At 39.3% G+C, this 27,807-nt stretch overlaps 1 protein-coding gene and 1 non-coding gene across 2 annotated transcripts; one reads left to right on the top strand and one right to left on the bottom strand.

Moving 5' to 3' along the window:
- The first annotated feature begins 20,454 nt into the window (after positions 1–20,454).
- LOC149390686 (uncharacterized) lies at positions 20,455–21,270 on the top strand. Its single transcript, XM_089619833.1, has one exon. It carries the CDS (start codon positions 20,455–20,457, stop codon positions 21,268–21,270), a length of 816 nt encoding a protein of 271 aa, XP_089475959.1.
- On the bottom strand, positions 20,938–21,043 carry LOC149390687 (small nucleolar RNA R71). The gene has a single exon (XR_016300419.1). It is a non-coding gene; the product is annotated as a small nucleolar RNA R71 (small nucleolar RNA).
- Positions 21,271–27,807: the final 6,537 nt, after the last annotated feature.

Raw genomic sequence — 27,807 nt, 5'->3', positions numbered from 1 at the left:
CAAGCGAGCAACGATTTAAAATTTTCATACCTACATGTAGAATGTGTGAGATTAAAGAGTGTTCTCTAGCATATCTCTTGGTTTTAAAGAAAACAAAAAAAAAATTATGTGAAGTGTATTTATAGTTTTACATGTAATTTTATATATTATTATTATATAATTATTACGTTAGTAAGTATTAAGTATTACTAAGGTCGGTTCGAATCTTTTAATTTATTGAACATATATATATATATATATATATATATGATATACATGTATAATGTATATGTCAATATGTTATTTGTGTATAAGATATATAAAATACGTGTTATTTTGAGAATATATAGGATATAAAGTATATGGGTATAATATTAATGATGGCTTTTCTCTTTTAACGAATAGTCATATAATAGTTTTGGTCCCCTTCTTTTCTTTTGTACTGTTACGTAGTTTGTTTCCCAGGGCGAGAGAATAGATACGTAAGTGATTTTATTTTATTTTGTTTTATTATTTTTTTCTCAAAAAAAAAAATACTACTTATATCTTTAGAAACCCTATGCTCATTTTCTCATTCTCTTGCCGTCTCTCTCACGTTGGCAAACTCTCAGCTTCCTTTTTCCCTTCATTCCTTTTCTTTTCTTCACAAATACATTAAACCTTAAAGATCATATATCCATTTTCCTCTAAGTTTGACTATTCTAAGAAGCTAAGAAGTTTTTTTTCTTCATCCCTAATCAAGGTAAATTCGTGCAGCCCTTTGGTTTATATGAAAATTTATGGTTTTCTTTAACATGTATATGAACAACAATTTTGTTTTTAAAAAAAAAAAGGTTTTTGGTTCGGATTTAATCAAACACTGATTTTCATACGCTTACCTTGGCTTGAAAAATAATTATTTTTCATCGATTCTGTTTAGAAAAGTTAGCTTTTTGTTTCTTCTATCTGAATCTTTAATCGAAAAATATTTTTATAAAATAAAGAATATTTTCTGATTATTTTTCGATCAGTGCGCGTACCAGTTTTACAGTTTTGATCAAATTTTAGAAATCGTTATTTAGACGCTTAGTGTGAATTGCCCGTTAATTATTTTTATTCGAAAGTTTTTGCAATGGTTAGTACTATGTGTCGCTTTTCTAAATATGTAATTTATTTTAAGTTTTAATAAAAAAAAGTTTACGGTATAAGAATTTTGGAAACGATGCGCAGATTGGTTTTTACAAGTTCTTTTTTTTAGCTAAATTGTTGCATCTTATTTTATTTTTAATAAATAGTTAAAAATTTATTTTGGCCGTGATGCCTTTACAAAAAGTGCTCAAAATTTTATTTTATACGTACTGGAATTTTTACAAAAGTTTTTCCAGAGTTTTAGTTTTCCCCGAAACCCTAATAGCTAAGGGTATTTTAGTAATTTCACGTCGGATCTCGTTTCTGAAAATTTCCAGAAACTAAGTCATGTATCAAATCCTGTTCTTACCTGATAAGTAATAGTCAACCTTTTATGTTTAGGTTCCGAGTCGTTTAGGTTCCGAGTCGTTAAGGGCATCTTTTTCCTTCGACGGTCTTCGATCGTAATTCCAATATCCAGGTGAGATTAATCTCACTGCAACACGGATTAGTTCAAAAAAAAATATCTTTCGTATTATGTGGTCTGAAGTATTTATGTGTTGTGTGAAATTTTGTGTGTGATTGTTCGGGATGTGCTTGATATGATATGATATGACGATATGCGACTTTATGTTATCTTATGCTGTGTTTTAGAATATCTATAACACGTCATTTTTTTCTAGCTATGTTATCATGTATGTTTTATCTTATGTCGCTCATGCATTTAATGTAATAAACACGATTAATAAGTTAAGTAAGCAAGAGAGTCGTACCGCCTCAAACTACGGAGGTAACTAGAGGAATTTCTCGAGCCGAACTACGGGCTCACATAGAGAGTTCCTCATATGTTTATGTATGTGACGGGGCGTTCTATGGGAGGTCGCAGCCCCATGGTTCTTTACCTGTACACTGAAATCGGTACGGCTACTCTAGGGGACCCCCGAACTAAAATACGATAGACTTTTAATAGGGTATCTCATGTCACGATTAATTTTTAAAATACTAATAACCGGTTCATGCATTTTATTTTATTGCTTACGTTTTGTGAGTTATAGTTATTCTCGCTGAGCGTTAGCTCACTCTATGTATATACGTCTGTGTTGTAGGTAAACAACATATGAACAAGTGAGGAGGGTGGATCAGCGGCGGCGATAGCGAGAGGCTTGGGTTATGGTTGCCGTTTTCGAGAATAAAAGACTTCCGCTTTGCTTTCAGTTTTTCAATAAGCCAAACCCAAGGTTTTATTTTTCATGGTTTAAGTTATGTTTTTCAATTCCGTTAAAGGTCAAGACTTTGTTTATGGTATTTATTTCACAATGGTATTTTTTTGGGTTTTAATTTCCGATTATGCAACTTCGGCTTTTTGGTTGTTTTCGTTCATCAAGTTTTAAATGAAAATTTATTTTTAGGTTATGAGTTTTCAAACTTTATATTTTCAGTTATGTTTTAAAAAAAATTTACCTCAAATTTTCTTAAGTTTTAAAAGGTAAGATAAGTAAGATGGTCAGAAAAGTCGGGTCGTCACACTTCTAGAAGCTCAAATTTCGTCCAACCCAAGGAAAATAAGGCTGAATTTCGTTCATGCCATAGTGGGAAAGAGAGTTTATTTTGTGCATTAATGTATGAAGATACTTGCCAAAAGGAAAAGAGGAAGCAAATTTCCTCTAGAAGGAAAGTGCATTTTCGGCCAACTAAGAGGAAATCAAATGAGGAAACAAATCCTAAGCCGTCATGAGGCATGTTGGATGTGCAAGGCTATAGGAAAAGAGGAAACTACCTATTGAAGGTAATCCTCCACCTATAAATACCCCACCTCATTCCTCTCATTTTTCTCATTCGACATAAGTTAGAGATTGAGAGACTCTCTATCTAGACCTTATGGCCGACTCCTCTCTCTCTCTCTCTCTAGTCAATTTCGTTTTTGTTTTGGCACCTAGGTCCTCATTTGACCTAGTGTTTAGCTCTTCGACTTCAAGACTCGTTCTTAAGTCGTAGTGTTTAAAAGTGCCCACACACTAATTCCTTTTTATCTTGAGTGATTTAGTGATAGAAACTTTCGTGGTTGCTCGAGTTAACGAGGAAAGGAAGAGAGACGTGCTGCGAGGGAGACGAACGTTGCAACTTTCCAAAAGCTTCTCAACGTTCAAGCTTCAAGAAAGGTTAGTAATCTTTAATGCTAATATTAGTTTTTTACATGTGCTTGCTCTTTGTCTAGGTTAGTAAAAACGTTTTACTAGTTAAAAGAAATTTTTTAAAATTCCGCCGCTTACCGAAGCGTTAAACTTTTTCTTAAACCCTAGATCAATTCCAACAATAGATTGGTATGTCAGATTATTACATTTCATGTACATAGGTTATCCACGTATTTTACCGATTCAACCAACATTTCTAGGTCATATCCTAGAAAACTTTCCATGTCTAGCCCATCCTTGTTCATACGTTTGGCTATCTTTAGACAAAAGCCCCCCCAATTTCCGAGTTGAGTAATAGGAAATCGGGAATTTCCTTGAATTATTATTTTCGTGCTTTATTTTCGTTTGATCAAAGATCGTGGATTTTTCGATCGAGTTTACTTGTTCTCGTATCGTTTGGATTTTTTTTTATTATGATGACTTGGATTTTATAGTTAGAAATTTCTTTGGGTCATACGATTATTTAATCGTACGTTTGAGTTTGAGTATTGTGGATTACTCGTAGAATTCTGATTCAGGATCGGTTTGATTTACCGTGATAGGACTCAAGACTAAAGGTTGTTTAAAGGGTTCATGGTGTAAGTGAACGTCTGGATTCTCGGTTTTAGTGAACGTTCGGGTTCACGGAGCGAGCGAACGTCTCGTGGACGAGCTACATAGACGCTTAATCTCGAGGTAGGTTATTATAACCCTTCTCTCCTGATTTTATGGTTTGGCCTCAAGTATATATTATTTTCGAAATGAAAATGTTTGTGAATATACCACGAGAACCTAGAACTGTTATTAGAAAATGTGGCGAAACTTCAACTCGGGATATCCGATTATCAAGTTAAGAATATTTTTGATATTATACATATATCCCGTATTTACGAAAGAAATATATCGTATATCCTGGATAAGCCGGTTTCACACACACACACACATGTATACGGTGCGGAGAGTGCACCTTGCTCTGATCAGAGGACTGCCACGGGTTAAGTTGGCAGGCGGCTCAGGAGATAGTACACGTTTTAGAAGTATCTAGAGACACATTTAAATTTCTGTCATTTACATTTCTGCAATTTACATTTCTGCAAGGTATACTTGTACGTGTATTGTAATTTACACGTGACAAGAATATTATTATTATGAAGTAAGTATTATTTTCGAAAATCTTTTTAAAAATCAAACCATTACTATAGCACCTACTGAGCCTCAGGCTCACCCCTATTTCCCTCAAATTTTTCTTATAATCAGAGTGTGAGAAGGAGAAGGGTTAGCAAGACCTCGGGATTAAGTGTGGTCGAGAGTTTGAAGGTTTTCGCTGGATAAACTATCAAGTGTCAAAGGTTGGTTTTATTTCTGTTTTCTTTCTTTTATCTTTGGACTTGTAAAGTAAATAACTGAGTATGTACCGTGGGATAATTATGTAAAGTTTATTACTGTTTAATTATATTCTAATCACACCTCACTTCTCCGGGACGTGACAAGAACTGACTCTAGCAGGGTCGTTGCGGCCACGCTGACAACTTCTCCCGACGCACCATGAACGTTCAAGTTAGACTTTGGCACCTCAGATTGGGGCACGTCGCGCGCCCCCTCGCCAACTAAGTTGATCACGAGGCGAGGCGCAACGCCCCCAGACGCCGGTTGATCGGCATCCTCATCCGCGCCACGCCCAGTTGGCGCGCACTCCTCCCGAGGTTGAGGTGCGGACGCAGTCGCGCCCAACTCGCCTTCTTCAAACCACTGCTCCACTCCACTTGGATCCTCCTCCACGTGCAAGGGAACCTCCCCTAATCTCGAGAAGATGTCATCCTCTACATGCTCAGAGTTCTGAAGCAAGAGAGAGAAATCAATCTTGGGATCCTCAGTTGAGAAGGGGAAGGGAATATCCATCATGCAAAAGTGTAGAGAGAGAGAGAAAAAGTGTAGAGAAAGAGAGAAAAATAAAGTGGAAGGATAAGAGGAGGGAGACCACTATTTATAGACCCCTGAGGGGGTAGGAGTCCAAATCCTACTCCCACAAGAGGGAAAAAGGAGGAAAAGACCTTCAAAAGTTGGATTTCCCTGTGCAAACACATCCCACGCGCCGCGCCGTCTGGGACGCACGCCGCGCGACAAAAAAAAAAGGGAGACGGTGAGGACTTTGAAAATGAAGTTTTCTCAAACACTCGGCTGAAAGGACTTAAAGTTCATCGTCAGGAGCCTCCCGAGCGACGAACTTGGGGGGCTGATGTTGTCGGTCGTTTTCGGAAAACCCGAAACGCCGAGAAGATGCGCCGCTCAAAGGGCCGATGGTCAGGCCGGAGGTCCTAAAGAGTGGCAAGCCTTCTGTCATGAGTCGCTAGCAAGTCCTCGTGCCAAAAGATTTAGCTCCTCGAGTCAAGTCACTCTCCTCGAGTCGAGCCTCGCCCCTTGAATTGAGTCGTTCTACCCGAGTCGAGCCTTACTCCTCGAGTCGAGCCTCGCTCCTCGAGTCGAGTCGTTCTCCTCGAGTCGAGTCGTTCTTCTCAAGTCGAGCCTCGCTCCTCGAGTCGAGTCATTCTTCTCGAGTCGAGCCTCGCTCTTCGAGTCGAGTCGTTCTCCTCGATTTGAGCCTCACTCCTCGAGGTGAGTCGTTCTCCTCGAGTCAAGCCTCACTCCTCGAGTCGAGTCGTTCTTCTCGAGTCGAGCCTCGCTCCTCGAGCCGAGTCGTTTTCTTCGAGTCGAGCCTCACTCCTCGAGTCGAGTCGCCCTCCACGAGTAGAGACTTTCATGTTTCACGCGGCTAGCATGATATCCGGAGGGCCGAATAAAACAAAGGCCGTAGAGGCCCAAAAAAAGCCAGCCAGGCGTGCGCCGCGCCAAGTATGCCGCGCGCCGCGCTTGGCTGGACTCGCGCCGCACGTGGCGCGGCGCGGCCTGCACGCTGCGCTCCTCCTCTTGCGGGGCGCGCACCCCCAGTCTCACATGGACGAGAAATGAGCCTCTTAAGGCCCTCCAACTACTATAAATACCCCCTCTCATTGAGGGGGAAGCCATCCTATTCATTCCTACTGATTCGCTTGAATTCTCGCTCTCTTTTGCTTCTCTTGATGCCATCTCTGGCCTGAAGCGCTCTCTACAAGTTACTCTCGTTCTCAGAGGTTCCGAAACACTCTCGGGGACTCCCGGATGTCGCTCCCTCTGATCGAACGTCGAGACTAGTGCCCAAGCACGCTCCTAGGGTTTTCCACTGGAAATCCCCTACGCGTCTAACACACTAAACGCGTCCGCGATTTCCGACAGAAAATCGCCTACGCATCCTACGCGTCCCACGAAGTTCTGAGACGGCGCCGAGGACTCCTCCGCGCTCCGTCTCCTTCGTCAAGAACGCCCCCCAGGCTCCGCGCCTCACTCTACGTTACATACGCCTTGAACTACGTTCTGACCTGATCCCACACACGGGTACGTAGGCAGCCTACACCAAAAAGGCACGGTCACTCCTATTCCTCACCCATTCTCTCCTCTGAGAAGCGTGTTGATCTGGGAAAACCCAGCTCGAGACTTTCGAGTTCACACCCTTGCCTTGGGTGCGGCCACTTGGTCCGGCCTTGGGTCGAACCGCCCGAAGTTTTAAATAGTTGTTCATTTTCGTGCGACAATAGTTGAGATTGAAATTAATGAGAGTATTTGATATTATATTTGTGCAAAAACAAATTAGACATTGAAGACTATAAAATATAGTTGATATAAATCTCAATTAAAAATTGAAAAAAAATACATACATATATAAATATATAACATATTATGTAACATTATTTTCATTCGGTTTTCCACAGATATGTTGATTTTCAATCGAAAACGGCATTTTAAAATGACATTTTATTTTTCGTTTTTTACATTTTTTTCGTTTAATTTTTCTTCAATTTATTGATTTTTTGTAAATCAAAAATCTCGAAACGCCGTGGTCGAAAACAACATTTTTAATTTTGATAATATCTATAGCAACAATTCAGTATTTTTGTCCATCTGTATGAGTCTAAATTTGATAAGGTTCTACGTTCTGACACCTTCAAATAAATTAATCTTGACTGGTTGGAGTGGTCGATTTATCCGTTGCGAAAAGCCAATTTATCTAAAAAAACGTTTGATTTGAACGGAAACCTTCGGAATCGAAAGGCCAGAAGCTGCTCACCGAATAGAAAGCCAATTTATCATTGTAAATTATTACTGTTCACAAAAGTGACAGCAAATCAAATCTCTATAAATGGTGGTGGGGCCAGTTAAGATACGGATCATATGCTACGACTCATAAAAAAGCGACTCTTCCTAAAATTTAGGCCAGATAAACTAGCACATGTCGTTTACCTGTCGGTTGAAAATAATATATGTGGATGTCCATGTCCGTTTAGTTTGTCAACAATTAGCACGAAAAACCATTTCATTACACTATTGTACATGAAATAGGTATTTGACATCTATATACACATATGATATATCCTCTCCCTCTCTCTCTCTCTCTCTCTCTCTCTCTCTCTCTCTCTCTCTCTCTCTCTCTCTCTCTCTCTCTCTCTCTCTCTCAATGCTATTTATTTATTTATTAATTTTTTTTGCTAGAAATCTAGAACATGATTATATATATATATATATATATATATATATATATATATATGTCATAAGTTAATGTTATAGTAACTAGGGAAATGACACATACATATCATGCGTTGACGGGAAATGTCAAGTTTAATATTTGATTTTTAAAAATATCGAATTTAAATTTTTTATTTATTTAAAATGACGAAATTATACCATAAAATAGATAAATATGTTACAAATTATCCTTTTATTAACTTCCTTAATGTTTACTATAAAATTTATATGTAAATCTCATATACTCTTATTCATTCGTGCATTAGAGTCACATATGTAATTTATTTAAATCAAGGATTAAAATCTCGCATCTCGCAGTTGTACCGCACTTTTAATTTTGGAGGTATCTCGTCTCGTATCATGGTATCCCGTGGTATTTGATGAACGTTCGGGGCATCTCGTACCGTGTAGTAAACCACATTCCGCGGGATATACCGCATAAAAAAAGTATTCCGCGGGGTATTTAAACAACTTTTTAATTAGGATTTTGTTTAAATTTAGGATACACAAAAAATTAAATTTTAAAATAAAATTTTCAACATTTCACTCATAGAATTCTAAATTGAGTACAAATCGACAGCTCTCAAATACTCGTGAATTCAACCATTCATTAACAATCAACACATTTAGATCAAATTAATTACAAATTATATCTAAATAAACAAAATAAATATTTAAATTCGGATAAAAAAAACTCTATTTCAATACAACATCAACATTAACAACAACATCTAATTATTCAAATAACTACCTAAATTCGGATTATAAAAAATCCATATAAAATCAAGTGAACAGATACTCAAAAATCAAAATTTATGTCTTCTTCTTCGTACATCATAATTTCATTAACAACCATTCAAAAAATCAACATCTAATGTCTAAACTGGGTGGAAAATCCATTAAAAAATCAACTACAAAAATTAAAAATAAGACCTGAACACTTACCTCGCAGAAATGGCGGAAAACGGCGAGATTTGAGAAGAAATGAACATCCGGCGGACGACAAATGAAGATCTCGCGCGAGATCGAATGAGACGCGAGAAATATGGCGAGATTTCACGAGATTTAATATATTTCACGAGATTTAATACAGTTCGCGAGATATTCATATACACCTCTCGCGCTTTTTAAAAACGCGAGATGTCGCGCGAGATTTTAATCATTGATTTTAAACAACAATAAAAAAAACAACCCCCAATCCCCAATTTTGAAATCAAACTAAATTAAAATAGACTAATAAAATTTACACCTGTCAAACTACGACTTTGATTTCTGGATTTCACGCTCGAAAAGTCAATATAAAGCATATTTGTGGCAGAATTATCTAGTTTAGGGTATAATTTTATAATTTAATTAAACATAGAGTACAAACTCGATATTTTTGGGAAGCAAAGATTAAATTTGACATTTCAGTTAAACACATAGTATATGTGTGCCATTTTTCCTAGTAACTATGATAACTTTAATTATGGTACCTAGCATAACTTAGTTGATAATTTCACAAAACTTTCATATATTATTCTATATTAAAAAAGAAAAAAAAAAACTCCCAAATTCGTAAGTAATAACTAAGAAATGATATAAAAATCACAAAATGCAAACTATTTTTTAATAAGTAGGTGTAACTATTTGTTTATTTCTTCTTTTGATAAGTAGTTATAATTATTTGCTGTGAATTTTTCTCTATAACTAGTAACTAGCCCAGCTGTTTAATTCATTGTTTATATATATGTTTCTTTTAATAAATTTATAATTTCGAAAATCATATATAAAGCTATTTAAATTTGTGAATTATAATCTTCTATATTAATTATTAACATTTGGAGGCCTATTTTTAACATTTTTTAAATATAAGCATAATATTAAAAAGAAAAAAAAAATGAAAAGTACTTTAAAAAAATGGAAAGGGAGAGGTGTAGGGTAGTTACTTAAAAACATGACCTTAAAACTAATAGATCGTCTTAAAAATGGACAGAGAGATTATTCTAGTAAGAGTATCAAAGTTCAAGGCCACTACTGTCACGAAAAAAGAGTATGGACCACGTTGTTAAGTGGTCAATAGTTCAGGGGGGCATTAGTATAAATTATCGTAAAGAATAATAAAATCACAAATCATAAAATATTTGAAAGTATGTTTGCATGATAACATATCTACTACTGCAAAATAAACTTTTGAGAAGCGGATTACTTTTGAAACTAACAATTTGTTAAAGTGACTTGTCACTTTTAAAAGCATCACCAAAATTTAAACAAACGTGTAGCTTAAAGGTAAGTTTTTTAATTTAAGAACGACATGTTACTTCTAATTTTTTGACGCACTTTAAGAGCCGAATAATTCTTTCTAAATTTTGCAAAATTTTAATGAGGTCAAATTTACACTTTTTATTAATTTTGACTTAGCCTTTAAAAGCACTATGTTGCATCTAAAAATTAGGTTATATTCATACCAAAGGTCTAGACAAGATATTTTGGACTTAGTCTTTTGTTTTTCATGCTCGCTTAGAATTTTGTCTATGTCCTTTTTTGGACATAGATTTCATCACTCCAACGTTGTGATATTCAAATGCTTCTTGTAGGTGCCACAAATGGGGTTTACATAGTAGTTAGGGCAACTTTCATCCTTGTGGCCTTCGTTTTTTGGGCCTATGTTGTTCGGTTGATCCATTTGGATTTTTCACAACTAATAAGGGTGACTTGATAACCAATAGAACCCATTCACATTACTACATCCCATTCCTCCTAGATGTTTAGCTACTCGTAATTGTGATTAAGAAAAGCAATATGGAAATGAGTACAAACATCAACACAAAAGAGATACACATACATTCAGTTATCAACAAACCACAATTAAAATCCAAATTGACAAAATCCAAATATTCCCAATTCAGATCAACTTAGTTATTTCATATCAACTAAACAACATTCAAGCTAACATGGAGATCAAACAAACTAGAGTTCAAGCAAGAAATGGTAAAGAGAACATGTGAATAGAAGGATAAAACTATAGATAGATGTTGATGAGGAATAGGTTGGAGAGAATTGTCACAAGCTCTTCTTCTTCTTCTTCTTTCCAAAAGCTTCAACTTCCATCAATACCCCCTTCTTTAACCTCCAAGATCCAACTTAGCTCTAAAAATTCTCTCTAAAAACTGTCTAATGTTAATATGAACATAAACTCAAGATATCGAAGCCTTATATACCACTGGGTGTGATCCAAGGGTCAAAACTACCAAAAGGCGAACAAAATGAAGTAGAATAGGTGCTCCACACCACTTGAATGGTGCAGCACGCTACTTGAGATTTTTTGACTAGGTGCACTGCACCTCTTCGATGATGGTTGATCCCATTTCTCTACGGTGACGCGCGGCACGCCCTAGTGATGGTGCGGCCTGTCTTGTTCCATATTGCTCTTTCAACATTCCGTAAAGTCCACATTGTCTCTATTATGTTCCTGAATGCTTCATTTAGTTCGATAAAGCTCTAAATGCATTTTTTTAGTCAAAAATCTCAAGAAAAAGTATAGATTCATGCTCAAAAGTCATTGATAAATGTAAGTGAATCGCACTTATCGGCGAGAGATTGGTGATTCAACCTATTTCTTTTTGAGTCGTCATAGTCGAACTCGACATCATCTCTTCGTTGTGACCTTCCTTCACTTGCCCTTCTATTTTGGAGGTAATCATGGACACGTGCATGTTTGGTTACTTGAGCTATCTTAGGGAAATCCCTTATTAGATCTCCGGCCTGGAGACCTTCGATGATCACTATGATTCTTACTTAATTTCTCCGTGAATTGAGCAAGGTACTTGCAAATGGTTATCCATTTTCATGTTAGATAGAACGAAGGTCAAATTTGTTCGAATAAGCATATCGTTCTTTTCCTTGATATGATATACCACTCGTAGCTTATCCCGTAGAGGATAAGGCTTAATGCCTAACACATGGCATAATGTGTTTGCTTCCTAATTATCATCAAAATTTGGTACTGTTAGATGTGATATATGGGGTCTCCCTTCCTGTTTTAAGGGGTTATGGGAAGCAAAAGAAAATAGTTGCGGGAGTCCTTTATCAAAATGTGTTTCCACAAAGGGGGATGCAACATTGGCTACCATGTGTCGGACCCTTGGGAGTAAGGGTTCGGTTTGTTGTAGTTTGTAGACCTTGTACATTAAACTCGGGATCAAATTCACATAATCTATCCCTCGCTCATTCAACGTTTGGTCGATAAGCGGCACAAGGTGATTATTCGGTGCCGTTTGGTTTTGCAGAATCTCCTATTGTGATTTTAATTATTGCCTCAAATCAACATCATGAACGAATGGGTCAAATTGGTTTTTTTTTTTTTTTTTTTTTTTGGGCTGATTGCTAGTGGTAGTGAATTCCCCCTCATTGCCTAAATTCTCTAACGCCGAATGACAAGAGGGATTCGTATTTGTTGTGGATTGTAAAATCCCAAAATAATTATTAGTTTGTGAGAAGTTTTTTTTTTTTTTTTTTATGTTTTCTTGGGTTTTAAATTCAAAATATTAGTGTGTATGTATATATATATATATATATATATATATATATATATATATTATAGACTATAAGTTATAGTACCCTAATGAGTTTTGTTTTAAAATAAATGTGTATATATATATGCTGGTATGTTATGTAAATAGGTATATATATATATATATATATATATATATATATATAAGTAAACAAATATATATATATATATATATATATATATATATATATATATGTATGTGAATTAGTTAAGGTGTACGTGGATGTTTTGTATGAAGCTCAATGTTACGTGGATGTTTTGTATGAAGCTCAATGTTTAATTTGGGTTTTATTTTGGAATGTTGATATATATATATTTATATATATATATATATATATATATATATATAAATAGTGAGAGTATATATATACATATATATACACGCGTGTGATAAATATATAATATATTATAGAGTGTGATAAGTATATAATATATTATAGAATATATTGTAATGTGTTTGTTATGCCTTTATACACGTATATATATATATATATATATATATATATATTTATAAATATATATAATTAGACGTGGTATTTTCTCTTTGAACGGTTCCTTATGGTTTTGTTGCGGTAGATGCGTGTATATTGTTTTTTTTTTTTTTTTTGTTACGCGCTGTCAGGAGTAAGATTAAGCGAAGATTTTGTTACGGTTTCCTTTTCAAAAGGCTTCTAAATATACTTGTCTTCTCTGTACTCTTTTTTTTTTTGTTCCACTCACTTTGTTCTCTTTTTTTTTTTTTTGTTGTTCCACTCACTTTTTCCTCAAGCTCTCTTTAGCCCTCTCGCCCCCACGATCTCTCATCCCACTCTCTTATTCCTTTTTCCCTTCTTTCCCAAAAATAAAAATAAAAAGCCTAATCACCAAATAGTCATCTTAATCTCTAAGTCTTGGTTTAAAAAGTGTTAGTGACTTTTTTCAACCTCTTGAAATTTCAATTCGGAGATTTTGTGTTTTGAAATGTAGGACCTCTCAAAGGTGTGATGAGATTCGGCAAGAAGGAAAAATAGAGCCCTAGGTACATTGGTCCTTTCGAGATCACAGAAAGAATAAAAAATGTTGCCCACCGTCTAGCTCTGAATCCTGAGTTAGCATCGGTGCACAATGTGTTTCACGTATCGATGCTCAAAAAGTACCTACCCGACTCAACGCACGACTTAATCCAAGAGCCCATCGAAGTTCACGAAGACGACTTATGGAGATAAACCTGTCCATATTCTCGATTGCGAAGAGAAAGATTTATTAGGAACAAGATGATTCCATTGGTAATAGTGCTATGGCAGAATCACAAAATAGAAGAAGCTGCTTGGGAGCGCGAAGAACATGAGATTGCGATATCCCGATCTTTTCAAAGAATTTTAGTATGTCCAAGTAAGAGTTTTTATGGTTGTTCTCGACTTTCTTGTTAATTTTCGGGACAGAAATTTCAATAAGTATGAGAGATTGTAAACTACCAAAATAATTATTAGTTTATAAGAAGTTTTTTTAAAGAAAACTTAGGTTTAATATTTCCTCTTCGGAAATCAGTTTTAAGCAGTGTAAAAATTGCACGTTTTAAGATAGCTACAAACGGTTTTTAAATCTAAATTTTTTTACGGAGTAAACTTTTGTGACGACCCTACTTTTCGGACCATCTTACTTATCTTACTTTTTAAAACTTTAGAAAATTTGAGGTAAATTTTTTTTTAAAACAATACTTAAAATATAAAGTTTGAAAACTCGTGACCTAAAAATAAAATAAAATTTAAAAACTTGATGAACCAAAAAAAAAAAAAACAATTGAAGTTGCATAATCGAACTTAAAACCCAAAAATACCATTGTAAATAAATACCATAAATAAAGTCGTAACCTTTAACGGAATCGAAAAACTTAACTTAAACCACGAAAAATAAAACCTTGGTTTGGATTACTGAAAAACTGAAAGCAAAACGGAAGTCTTTTATTTTCGAAAACGGAAAGCATAACCCAACCCTCTCGCTATCGCCGCCGCTAATCCACCCTCCTCACTTGTTCATATGTTGTTTACCTACAACACGGACATATATACATAGATGAGCTAACGCTCAGCGAGAATAACAATAACCCACAAAACATAAGCAGTAGAAAAGCATGGACCAGTTATCGGTATTTTAATTTAAACCGTGACATGAGATACCCTATTAAAAGTCTATCGTATTTTAGTTCGAGGGTCCCCTAGAGTAGCAATACCGATTTCAGTGTATACTTTGAAAACGAACCATGGGGCTGTGACCTCCCATAGAACGTCCCTTCACATACATAAACATATGAGGAACTCTCTATGTGAGCCCGTAGTTCGGCTCGAGAAATTCCTCTAGTTACCTTTGTAGTTTGAGGCGTTACGACTCTCTTGCTTACTTAACTTATTAATCGTGTTTATTACGTTAAATGCATGAGCGACATAAGATATAAACATACATGATAACATAGCTAGAAAAATAAGACGTGTTATAGATATTCTAATACACAGCATAAGATAACATAAACTCACATATCGTCATATCATATCATATCAAGCACAATTCGAACAATTACACACACAAAAATTCACACAACACAGAAATGCTTCAGATCACATAATACTTAATATATTTTTGAACTAATCCGTGTTCCAGTGAAATTATTCTCACATTCGCTTTGGAAATTACGACCGTTGGTTGAGGACGGCTCGGGAAAACTAGACGGGTCGGAAAAGCTACGCGGCTCGGAATCTAATCGATGGAAAAATATTATTAAGCTTCTGTTGAAGAAGTTATAAAAACAACTCAGGTTCTGGAAATTTCTAAATTTCGGCTGAAGGTGTAAAATTACGAAAATACCTTTGGGGTCGATAAAATATTTTTTTGAAAAATAAATCTATAAAAATTACAGTAAAAGCAAAATAAAATTTGGAAAACTTCTTACTTCAGAGGCACACACAAAATATGCTCAAATTATTTAATAAAAAAAAGTTAAAGAAAGCAATATGCTTTTTAAAAATAAAAAACTGTTTTGGAACGATTCTGCGCACTGTTTGGAATTTATTCCAAATATATTCTGTTTGCATCCGAAAATTCTACAATTTGGACTAAATACCAAAAACATATAGATCTAGGTCGTGTACAAAAATTAGGTCAAAAAGAATTTTGTAGATATATAAAAAAGACGTTTTATTGTAAAAATAATCAGGACGAAAACAAGTCTATGCACTGATCGTAATAAATTCGTAAAATATGATGTATACCATGAAAATATTTTTCGATTATAGTTTTAAAAAGAAAATATATGTAAAAATAGCGTTTCTAAAAAGAATCAACGCAAAATCATAATTTTTGAATCCATAGTAAACGTTTTAAATTCTGAAAATCGGAAATAGGCCAGACCAGCGAATTAGGTCTGCGCACTGATTTGAAAATAATCGGAAACTTTTCTATATTTCATAAAAATATTTTTTTATTAAGGATTTAGATAGAAGACATTTAAAATAGCGTGTTAAAAAAGAATCAATTAAAAAAACGAGTTTTGAAACTACGGTAAGCGTTTTAAGAAACAATTTTTAAAAGACAAAACCCCGGAAATCAAAGAAGAACAACCTAAAGATGGTAGATTATGGTAGATTTTGTTTGGGCATTGGGTGGCAAGGGTTTTTATTTTGTTTGGTTGAAGAGGGAAGAGATAGAGAGGAAAAAAGTAAGAAAGTTGTTTGACAAAACCCTAATTCAAACATACATATATATATATATATATATATATATATATATATATATATATATATATATATATCACTACTGCATAAAGCACATTAGAAGACATGAGATTTAAGACGTTCTCTAAAATGCACGACTTTAATAGTCTAAATTTTCGTTTGGCTTTACAAGTCATTTAAAATACGTCTCAAACAAACCTTTTAAGTCATTAAAATAACGTCTTTAAACGGTGTATGAAAAATATTTTGAGTCAATTAAAAAATGACTTGAAATACATACATATTTTTAAGACGTTTAAAGAATGACTTAATAATGTATTTGAAGTTATTTATTAGACGACTTAATAAATTAAATCATATCATTTAAGTCATTTAATAAACGTCTTGTAATATATATGGAAATAGTTTTACAAATTTCTTCAAATATTGTATTTTCAAATTACTGTAAATCGATTTGTTATTTCCACGTAGACAAATAAATTCCATGTGGCAATGAAAAAAAAAATTCCACCATGATAGATGCATATGAACTTCCAACTATGTACATATTATATACTAAATCCACTGTCGTATTGCTTGTCATTCTTTCTTATCATTTATCCTGCTGTGAGCAAAAAAAAAAATAATAAAAAAAAAATAATCAGCCATGGTTTCAACAGGAAGAGAAGAGATGCCACCACGAACGTCAATCTCTCACTCTAATAATCCCCGTCACCGCGAAGCTCACCACCACGAACGTCAATCTCTCACTCTAATTCGGCAACGCTGACACCAAGATCGGGTACTAGATCCACAACACGACGAGGCCAAAGATTTTCTGTCACCGATCGGGGACTTTTCTCGAAGAGGAGAGCATAGCGAAGGACTGTCCAAAGAGGTTGTTGCAGGTGATGTGGTGAGCGTTGTGGTTCCACTTCCACCATCCAATGGTGATTCCGGCGAGGCAATTTCCGGTCCGGATTTGGGCGAACCGGTTCATCTTCTATACCAACGGAGAGTTTAAAAAGGCCTTGGCTGCGGCGGCACGGTACGGTTCTAATTGCCTCAGTCACACTAAGAACGGGCTGTCGGCAAGATTGATTTGTAAGCTACGGTTGAGTACGAAGGATTTTGAGTACAGAGACATAGACTAAGAAGGAAGATTGATTTGTTATCTTGGCGGACGGACATCAAATTGCAAAACCGGCGGTGGGAAATTCAGGGCTGAATGGAAAGTGTGCTTCGAAACCCAGAGGCAGTTGAATCCTCTAGGTGCGCGACGAAATGTCAGCGAAAAAACAGCAAAGAACAACTTCTAAATACCCACGTAAGCAAAGAACAACTTCTTAATTACTTTCCATTGTTCGTCGAGTACGAGCAAACACAGTGTTTCTCTTTGGCTGACATTTGCTGATTCTAATGGTTAGTATATCTCTGTACACGACTATATATGGTCTTCGTTTCTGGTTGTTTTATTTTATACTCTGTGTTTGGCCCCATATGTGATTAATCAGTCATACTAACCATCAAATATCTGAATATGGTAAATTACATATGCTAACATGAGCCATGACCCTTCAAGAAAATGAAAATAGCCATTAAACAAGCATGTATAACATGTGTGACTGAGAATAATAATATTTGAAAAGAATAATAACATTAAACAATCATGTATTACATATGCTAACATACAAATTTCAAAAGAATAATAATATCATAACGTGTGTATGTATATATGTATCGATTCGTAGGTAGAGGTTCGAATGATTGTGACTGAGATCATTACTTGTTTGAAACAGGGGAATAATATTTGACAAACGATGTGCAACTCTTTCTATTAACTAGATTTCATTATGCTAATAAAAATTTTTGATGGTCGTCATGTATAATACTCTATTCCATAAATACGTTTGTCTATTCAATCCAGTTTTTTCCAAAGAGAAACATAGCCTATTATTATTATTATTATTATTATTATTATTCAATTCTGTCTATTTTTTGTTGTTGACTGGGTTATGAGCCATGGAATATTGTTGGTCTGCATTTCTGTTTATCAGAGTGTTCGTAACTGGACAAGAAAAGTAGACCTTTTCAGAAAGGATTACATATTCATTCCAGTAAATTACAGGTAAGACTGGTTTCAGTGTTGTATTGCCTGAATTTTTTTACTATGCGATTAACCGATGCAACATGGTTACAGTTTTCACTGGAGTTTGCTTGTCATTTGCTATCCCGGTGAAGTGCCAAATTCAGTAGGTAAGAATAAATATTGATACACTGTTATCTTTTTTCTTGAATAATAGTTGTCTCTCGGTCATTTTATGTTTCATTATCATAGATGAAGAATCTGAAAGTGTATCCAAGGTATCGTGCATATTGCACATGGATTCTATCCGAGGAAGTCACAAGGGCCTTAAGAATCTCATCCAGAGGTAGCTTTTGACATTTGCCTGATAACTAAGTTAAAGGATACTATGTTTTATATTTTTGCTTAAACTAACTATTTAGTTCTCAAGTAAGAAGCTGTTATTATAGCAGTAAATGCTAATTGTCCAATTTTTCTCATTGTGTCTGTAATTTAGTTATCCAACCATCATTACTCACTGTTTATGAAGAAGGCATTTCTTATTTACAGTTTCATTGTTTTTCATCTTCATTAGTTACCACAACAGGAGAATTTCTTTGACTGTGGTGTATTCTTGCTCCATTATGTGGAGTGCTTTCTGGAAGAAGCCCCTTTTAAATTCTGCCCCTTCAATGTCACAAAGTCATCCAATTTTGGGGGTATTTGATAAGCGCGTTATAAACGTGTCTGTTTACACTCTCGGACGTGAAAAGAAGTTGATTCGAGAGCATTTTGATGTGTTTTGGAGTGTTTTTCCTAATTTTCAGAGTTCGGAGATTCAAAATGACAAATAGAGTATTCGAGGACGACGGGGCAATCACAAGGAGTTCAGAACATCTTTCGGATCTCGATTCCGACACCCGGAACTCAAGATAGGTCGTTCAAGGCGAATCGGACCCTCGAGGCAACGCACAAACTTACAGAGTCTTGTGCGTTTGCCCTGTGCGGTCCCTGTGCGGCGCACAGCCATTTGAAGACCCTGTGCGTTCTCCTGTGCGTTTGGTGTGCGGCGCACAGGATGCCCAGAAACGACCTGTGCGTCGCACAGGATGGGGTGTGCGGCGCACAAGACACGATTCCAACTAATTTGTCGTGCGTTTTAATTGTAATCCAAGCCGTTGGACACGATCCAACGGCCCATATGAGCTCCGAAAAACCTAGGAAACCTACCAAAAACACTTTAGTTTATTCAGAAACATATCTTTTGCTTTTGTTTTTAGTTTTGTTTTTCATTCGGCCGCAAAAATCCCGGGAGAGAAGAAGCGTTCAGAGAGGATCATCGTCGCCACAATTAGTGTTTTCATCATTCACAGTTTTTATCTCTATTCTCTGAATCTTTGGAACTCCCGTTTTTATTAATATAATTCAGTTTTATTCATGATTGCTTTATATTCATCGCCGTTTATTTCCCGTTCAATCATGCACTAAATTAATTAAGGGCTATGGTGTAGCAAGTTAGGAATATGGTTATGGATTCATTCATATCAAATTAATGTTCATATGCTCTATAATGTTTGTTTATTTTAATTCCGTGTGTAATGCTTGAATTCGCTTAGCTACCGTGTTCATGATATTAGGATTGCTTAATGCTCGGAAGAGATTAGGTTAGTCGTGCACAAGGATTAAATTACCGGGATACATTCCTAGGCTAGACATAGCTAGGCTGTTTCGGAGTCGTGTGAACGTTCTTGTTTTTAATGCTAGCCATTGTTTTTAGGGGTTGAGATCGAGAGAAGATATCCCGGCATAGGTTTAGATTCTTAGATGTTCGAGAGAAATCTTAGATTACCATTATCGTGAGCGTGATTAGCAAACATAAGAGTGTGTGTTTTGTGCTTAATTTCCGAATCCAAACCATAAGAATAACTTGTGAAGCCATAGTTCTTGTTTTCTCATTATCGTAATCTTTCGTATTTTAATTGTTTTTAATTTTCGTTTGTTTTGATAACCATCATAATCATCAAATCATTGGGTTCAATTCGTGCTAGTAATCTTGTCAATTTAATTAAACATTTTCCTCGTGGGATCGACTCGTACTTACGAACTCTACTACTTGAGCGACTACGTGCACTTGCGTACGGAAAAATCGCAACAAGTTTTTGGCGCCGTTGCCGGGGAACATTGTTTTAATTAAGATTAGATCAACTAGTTTACTATTTGAACTTCTTTTATTTCTTTTGTATTCATCTAGTTTCGTGTTATCTTTTGCTTGTGTGAAGGTGCATGCGAAAGGACGGTGAATCGAGTCTTCTTCCGATCGACCCTGAAATCGAGAAAACCTGCAAACAGAATCGACGAGCAAAGAAGACACAATCAACGATGGCAGAACCTGCACCCGAACGACCACTCATGGAGTATGTGCAACCCACGGTCCAAGGGTATCGCTCGGCGATCAAGAATCCATCGGTTGAAGGGAATCGAAGCTTCGAGATCAAATTGGGGATGATTAACATGGTTCAACAGAATCAATTCTCGGGAGCCCCCAATGAAGATCCGAATGAGCACATCGCAAACTTCAATGAATTATGCGATACTTTCCAAATCCATAATATCAGTACTGATGCCATTCGTCTTCGATTATTCCCTTTCTCTCTACGCGACCGAGCAAAGTCTTGGCTCAAGTCGCTACCCGCTGACTCCATTGAATCATGGGAAGACCTCTGCAATGTCTTCTTCGCCAAGTTCTCCCCGTTCGAAAAGACAGCCCGACTACGAAACGAGATCCATAGTTTCGGACAATGGGACGGCGAATCTCTACACGAAGCATGGGCTCGCTTCAAAGAGATGCTGAGAAAGTGTCCACATCACGGAGTCACCCTTCCGATCCAGCTTCAGATATTCTACTACGGGCTGCTCTCATCCACGAAAACTTTGGTGAACATCGCGGCAGGAGGCACGGTGCTAACTAAGACACCCACAGAGTTCCAGGAACTCCTAAACGAGCTGGCACGAGGCAATGACCAATGCCCGGTGGAGAAGCGGATCATGAAGCCACCCCCAGCATCCGCGAATGCCACGACATCCACACCTGATGTGTAAGCAATTAGAGCAGTGACGGCTGAATTGGCGGAACTTAAGAAGCAGTTGAAGGAAATGCAAACCACAGCCCATGCGGTGCACTCGGCACCAGAGCCATGTTTCTGGTGTAACGGGCCTCACTTCACCGACGACTGCCCGAACGCAAACGAGTGTCAATCCGAGAATGCAAATTTCGTGGGGAACTACAATCGTCCAACGTTCCAGAACTCCAACAACTACTACTCAGGTGCACGGAACAACCACCCAAATTTGGCATGGAAACCGCAGCCTCAACAACAACAACAACAAGGGTTCCTGAATCAAGGACCGCCCCGGGGGTTCCAAAATCAACAACAAGGGCAGCAATAACACCAAAGGGGGTTCCAGCCACAACAACAAAATCAGCCCGCCCCTAAGGATGAAATGAAGGAGATGTTCACAGCCTTCATATCCCGAACGCAGACGTATATGCAGAATCAAGACGCGGTGATGCGTAACCTCGAAGCACAGATGGGACAGTTGGCCACGACAATCAACACAAGGCCGCAAGGCACGCTCCCGAGCAATTCCGAGCCTAATCCAAAAAAATCAGTGCAATGCCATCACGCTTCGTAGTGGGCTAGTAGTCGACAACTCCGACAAAAGGAATGAGAAAGCATCGGAGGCCGAAGTAAAGCCCGCAGCCCCGGAGATTCCAGCACCTCCGGTGATTCCTCCAGTCAAAATACCATTCCCAGAGCGACTAAAGAAGGTGAAACTCGATAAGCAATACGGGAAGTTCCTAGACATCTTCAAGCAGCTCCAAATAAACATCCCGTTTGCCGAAGCCATCGAGCAAATGCCAAACTACGCCAAATTCTTGAAGGACATCCTCTCTAACAAGCGCAAGATCGAGGATTGCAGCACCATTGCACTTTCGGAGGAGTGCAGCGCGATTCTCCAAAGGAAGCTCCCTCCAAAGCTCAAGGATCCGGGAAGCTTCACCGTTCCATGCACGATTGGAGACGCCCACTTCGAAAAGGCACTGTGTGACTTGGGAGCAAGCATCAACCTCATGCCGTACTCCATCTTCCAGAAGCTCAACATTGGAGAAGTGCAGCCCACAAGAGTGACGCTTCAAATGGCGGATAGGTCCATAAAGCATCCCCGAGGCGTGATCGAGGATATCCTTGTCAAGGTGGACAAATTCATCTTCCCGGCTGATTTCGTCGTTCTCGATATGGAGGAAGATAGAGACATTCCCATCATCTTGGGAAGACCATTCCTAGCCACCGGAGGAGCCTTGATTGATGTCCAGAAAGGCGAGCTGAAATTACGGGTTCAAGACGAGGAGGTAGTTTTCAGCGTGTTCAAGTCGATGAAGTACCCGAAGGCAAGTGATGACATATTCCGGGTAGACCTCTGCGACGCAGCCATCGACGATCACACCCTTCGCCCGGAGGATCCACTAGAGGTATGTCTTCTTAACTCATGTGAATTCGCTAACGAGTTTGTTAAATGTTCAGCCCTAGATTACGCCAATTACATGAACGGGTTCGAAGCAAACAAAAGAAAATACTTCGAGGAGCTGGGAGAAAGCACAAAGCGCGTAAAACCATCGATTGAGGAGGCCCTGAAGATTGAATTGAAAGAGCTGCCCGCGCATCTCCGCTACGCATACCTCGGCGATAAGGAAACACTTCCGGTCATCATCTCCGCCCACCTCAATATTGAAGAGGAAGACAAGTTGTTGAGAGTGTTGCGATCCCGCATGCCTGCAATCGGATGGACTGTTTCCGATATCAAAGGGATAAGTCCATCTTATTGCACGCACCGCATCCTCATGGAGGACAACTGTCGGCCATCGGTAGAGCACCAACGAAGGCTGAACCCAGCGATGAAGGAGGTTGTGCGTAAGGAAATTCTTAAGTGGCTCGACGCCGGAGTCATTTACCCGATCTCCGATAGCTCATGGGTCAGCCCAGTCCAGTGCGTTCCGAAGAAAGGTGGCATGACGGTGGTAAAGAACGACAACAACGAGCTCATCCCAACTCGAACCGTCACCGGACACCGAATTTGCATGGACTACAGGAAGCTTAACACGGCCACTCGGAAAGACCACTTCCCGCTCCCGTTCATCGACCAGATGCTCGATCGGCTCGCCGGCCATGAGTACTATTGCTTCCTGGATGGCTACTCCGGCTACAACCAGATTGCCATCGCCCCAGAGGACCAGGAGAAGACCACATTTACATGTCCGTATGGCACATTCGCTTTTCGGCGAATGCCTTTCGGATTGTGTAACGCACCGGCAACTTTTCAAAGGTGTATGATGGCAATTTTCTCCGACATGATCGAGCGATCAATTGAGGTATTCATGGACGATTTCTCTGTTTTCGGTTCTACTTACGATGTTTGTCTCGAGAACTTGTCCAAGGTACTAGACAGATGCGTGGAGACGAATCTAGTGCTCAACTGGGAAAAATGCCATTTTATGGTCAAAGAGGGGATCGTACTAGGCCATCGAGTGTCGTCAGAAGGGTTGGACGTTGACCGAGCAAAGATTGCCACGATAGAAAAACTACCACCGCCGATCTCGGTCAAGGGAGTGAGGAGTTTCCTGGGACACGCAGGCTTCTACCGGAGGTTTATCAAGGACTTCTCGAAGATCACGAAGCCCCTATGCAGTCTCCTAGAGAAGGACGTGAAGTTCGAGTTCACAAAGGAGTGTGAAGATGCGTTCAACACACTAAAGGAAAAACTCAGCTCGTCCCCGATTATAGTCGCCCCCGATTGGGATGCACCGTTCGAGATCATGACAGACGCGAGCGACTTCGCCGTAGGTGCGGTTTTGGGGCAGCGAAGAGAGAAGGCATTCCACGCCATTTACTATGCAAGCCGAACTCTCAACGACGCTCAGCTGAACTACGCCACCACCGAGAAAGAGCTTCTTGCCGTCGTCTTCGCCTTTGACAAGTTTCGGCCCTATGTCATTGGCAACAAAGTCATCGTCTACACCGACCACGCAGCCATTAGATACTTGATGACGAAGAAAGACGCGAAACCACGGCTAATCCGGTGGGTGTTACTCCTTCAAGAGTTCGACCTCGAGATTCGAGACAAGAAGGGAACAGAGAACCTCGTCGCCGATCACCTCTCCCGCCTTGAAGATCTCGCCCACGTCCCCGACCGTAAAGAGCCGATCGACGATAACTTCCGAGACGAGAAGGTGATGGTTGTGCAAGTGATTACCCCGCCTTGGTATGCCGACTTCGTCAACTACCTCGCAGCCGACCTTTTACCACAAGAGCTCACTTACCACCAACGAAAGAAGTTCCTCTCCGATGCTCGGAGATACTATTGGGAGGAGCCGATCTTATACCGACAGTGTGCCGATTTGGTGATCAGACGATGCGTACCAGACGACGAGATGCTCTCCGTACTCCGTCATTGCCATACACTAGAGTGCGGAGGACACTTCGGGCCAAACAAAACAGCGGCAAAAGTCCTCCAAAGCGGCTTCTATTGGCCAACACTCTTCAAGGACTGTCGTACCTTTGTCGAGGCATGCGATCGATGCCAACGGACGGGCAACATGTCGAATCGGAACGAGATGCCACTCACGAACATCATGGAGATAGAGCCGTTCGACGTGTGGGGGATTGACTTCATGGGGCCTTTCCCATCGTCCTATGGGAATAAGTACATCCTTCTCGCTGTCGACTACGTGTCGAAGTGGGTCGAAGCAAAAGCGACTCCGACGAACGATGGAAAAGTGGTGCTCCGCTTCCTCAAGCAAAAGATCTTCACAAGGCATGGCACACCGAGAGCGATTGTGAGCGATGGAGGCTCCCATTTTTGCAATCGGCAATTCGAAGCCCTACTCAAGAAGTACAGTGTCACGCATCGGAAGGCATTGGCATACCATCCGCAATCCAACGGGCAAGCCGAGGTGTCTAACCGTGAAGTGAAGAAGATTCTAGAGAAGACGGTGGGAAGCTCGCTCAAAGATTGGGCTCACAAGCTCGACGACGCACTATGGGCGTACCGGACGGCCTTCAAGACACCTATAGGCATGTCCCCGTACCAGCTCATCTATGGCAAGGCGTGCCATCTCCCGGTCGAGCTCGAGCACAAGGCCATGTGGGCTATGAAGACGCTCAACTTCGACCACCATGCCGCGGGACAGCAACGACTCCTTCAACTAAACGAGCTCGACGAGTTTCGTCTCAACGCCTACGAGAACGCAAAGATCTATAAAGAGAAAACGAAGGCGTGGCACGATAAGAATATAGTGCCGAAGGAGATCCTACCGGGCCAACAAGTGTTGCTCTTCAATTCTCGGCTCAAGCTATTTCCGGGAAAGCTCAAGTCACGATGGTCTGGGCCGTTCAAAGCAAGCAAGCATTCGCGTCGGGTTGGTTCGAACTCGAGAGCAAAAGTGGAGCCATTTTCTCGGTGAACGGACAACGAATCAAGCCGTACAACGGTGGACTTTTCGAGAGTGAGAAGACCGTGGCCTACCTCGACATTCACGCATAACTCGGTACCCCGTCAAGCTATTTGACGTTAACTATAGCGCTTCTCGGGAGGCAACCCGTGATTCTTCTTTCGTCGCATTTAAATTTTTATAAAATTCAAAATTAAAAAAAAAAAAACAAAAACAAAAAAAAAATAAATAAATAAATAAATAAATAAAAAATCATGTTTTCGAAGTTACTTTAGTTTTTAGTATTATATATAAAAAAAAAAAAAAAAAAAAAAAAGGTCTGTGCGGCGCACATAAAGGCCTGTGCGACGCACAGATACCCAGAAAACTCCTGTGCGGCGCACAGGTTGGGTTGTGCGGCGCACAGGCCCGCGGCAGAGTCTTTAAGTGTGGTTTGAGTTTAAATTTTCATTTTTTTTTCAAAACCGCTCCAACTCTTCTCCCTTCCCCTCCGCCTCTAACATTTTCTACACTTAAATCCGTCACTTTTTCACGAAAATCACATCTAAATCAACACCATCATCACTCGTGTAACATCAATCTTTACTTCCTTTCTTCGATCTACGTCGATTTGTGCATTCGTTCATCATTTCTCCCGAATCACGTAAGTTTCCGATTCTTACTTTCTTCGAATTTCATTGCTTGCATTGAGTTATATGAGTGTTTAGGACTTTCATTTCATTGATTATAATCGTTAGTGGGCAAGTTTGATTCATTATTGTGCCATTCTCATCATTTTTTGGCTTGCCCACTACGTGTTCGTAAAAATGTGCGAATGAAAGTGGTGAGGTTTGTAGCATTAATTCGAAGTGATTTGTGTTTGAAATATGTTTATCAAGTATGGATTATGAGTGTGAATGAGAAATTGTTATATTTGGGAGTGATTTGATAGGTTGTGTGTTCTCGGGTTAGGTTGACAAATCCGAGATTAGAGAGCGTGCATGAACTTAACGTTTGTTGTTGGTGTTGTGTGTAGTATGTCGACTAGTCGGAGAACGAAGAAAGCGAAGAAGAACCAAGCTCCGTCAAGTGCGCCTTCTCCTTCCGCGGCGGTCGGATCGAGCACCGCGATTGCCCGGAGACTTCAACCGGGAGCGGATGTGGCATACAATAAGCTCGTCACGCGGAACTACATACCGGAGAGGGAAATCAATGTCACCGATGACGCCAACCTCTATGGCAACATCCTCAACCAAATCCAAGCGCGGCATTGGCAAGGGTTCACCACGATCAATACAAAGCCAAACCTCTCGGTGGTGCGAGAGTTCTACGCGAACTTGAGCGTCGTTCTCAGCGGGGCCACGACGGTGAAAGTCCGGGGAGTTAATGTACCAATTTCTCCCGACGACATCAACAAATACCTTGAAATCCCTGAAGTGGACACGACGTGGTTCGATAACCACGAGAGGAACCCACCGCTCGATGACATCATCCGTACCCTCATCAAAAAGGGTCATAGGCTGTGGAGACTAAACCCGGGTCGAAATGCAGCGAGAGCACTCCCCGTGGTTTATGCCAATCGCTTCGCTCGTGCGTGGTCACACTTTATCGGTTCCAACCTCATGCCACACACGCGAAACCACGAGCCGACAAAAGATAGGGCAATGGTCCTCTATGCCATTGTGGTTGGCCATGCACTCAATGTGGGGAAGCTCATCCGGAAACAAATGGAGTCGATCGCAAGCACACCCGGGAACTCGAACATGGGTTTTCCCGGGCTCATCACCGACATGTGTAGGAGTGCGAGAGTAGTCTTCTTCAACAATGATGAATACGGCAACACGGGCCAGAAGATCAACTTGGCCTTTATCCAAACCCTTCACGATACGTCGTTGGGTACGGCCAAACCAAATGGCCAAGGCTTTTACGAAGACGATCGCAACTCCGACTCCGAGGATGAAGAAGAAGAAGCAAACGAGGCGAGAGAAGGAGGCGATGACCAAGTCGGTCCAAGCGAGCAACATCAACGCGGCACCACCGACGCGTACTACGAGCAACTGCTCGAGAGGATGGACCGGCTCACCACTACCGTGGAACGCCTAGATGGGCACAACAGAGAGCTCCACGATTATGTGGCTCAACGGTTCGAT

Source organism: Urtica dioica, chromosome 7 (genome assembly GCF_054948205.1).
Source record: "Urtica dioica subsp. dioica isolate 48M chromosome 7, U.dioica_male_clone48M_v1_H2, whole genome shotgun sequence".
Taxonomy (NCBI): Eukaryota; Viridiplantae; Streptophyta; class Magnoliopsida; order Rosales; family Urticaceae; genus Urtica; species Urtica dioica.
This window is presented reverse-complemented; position numbering and strand designations above follow the sequence as displayed.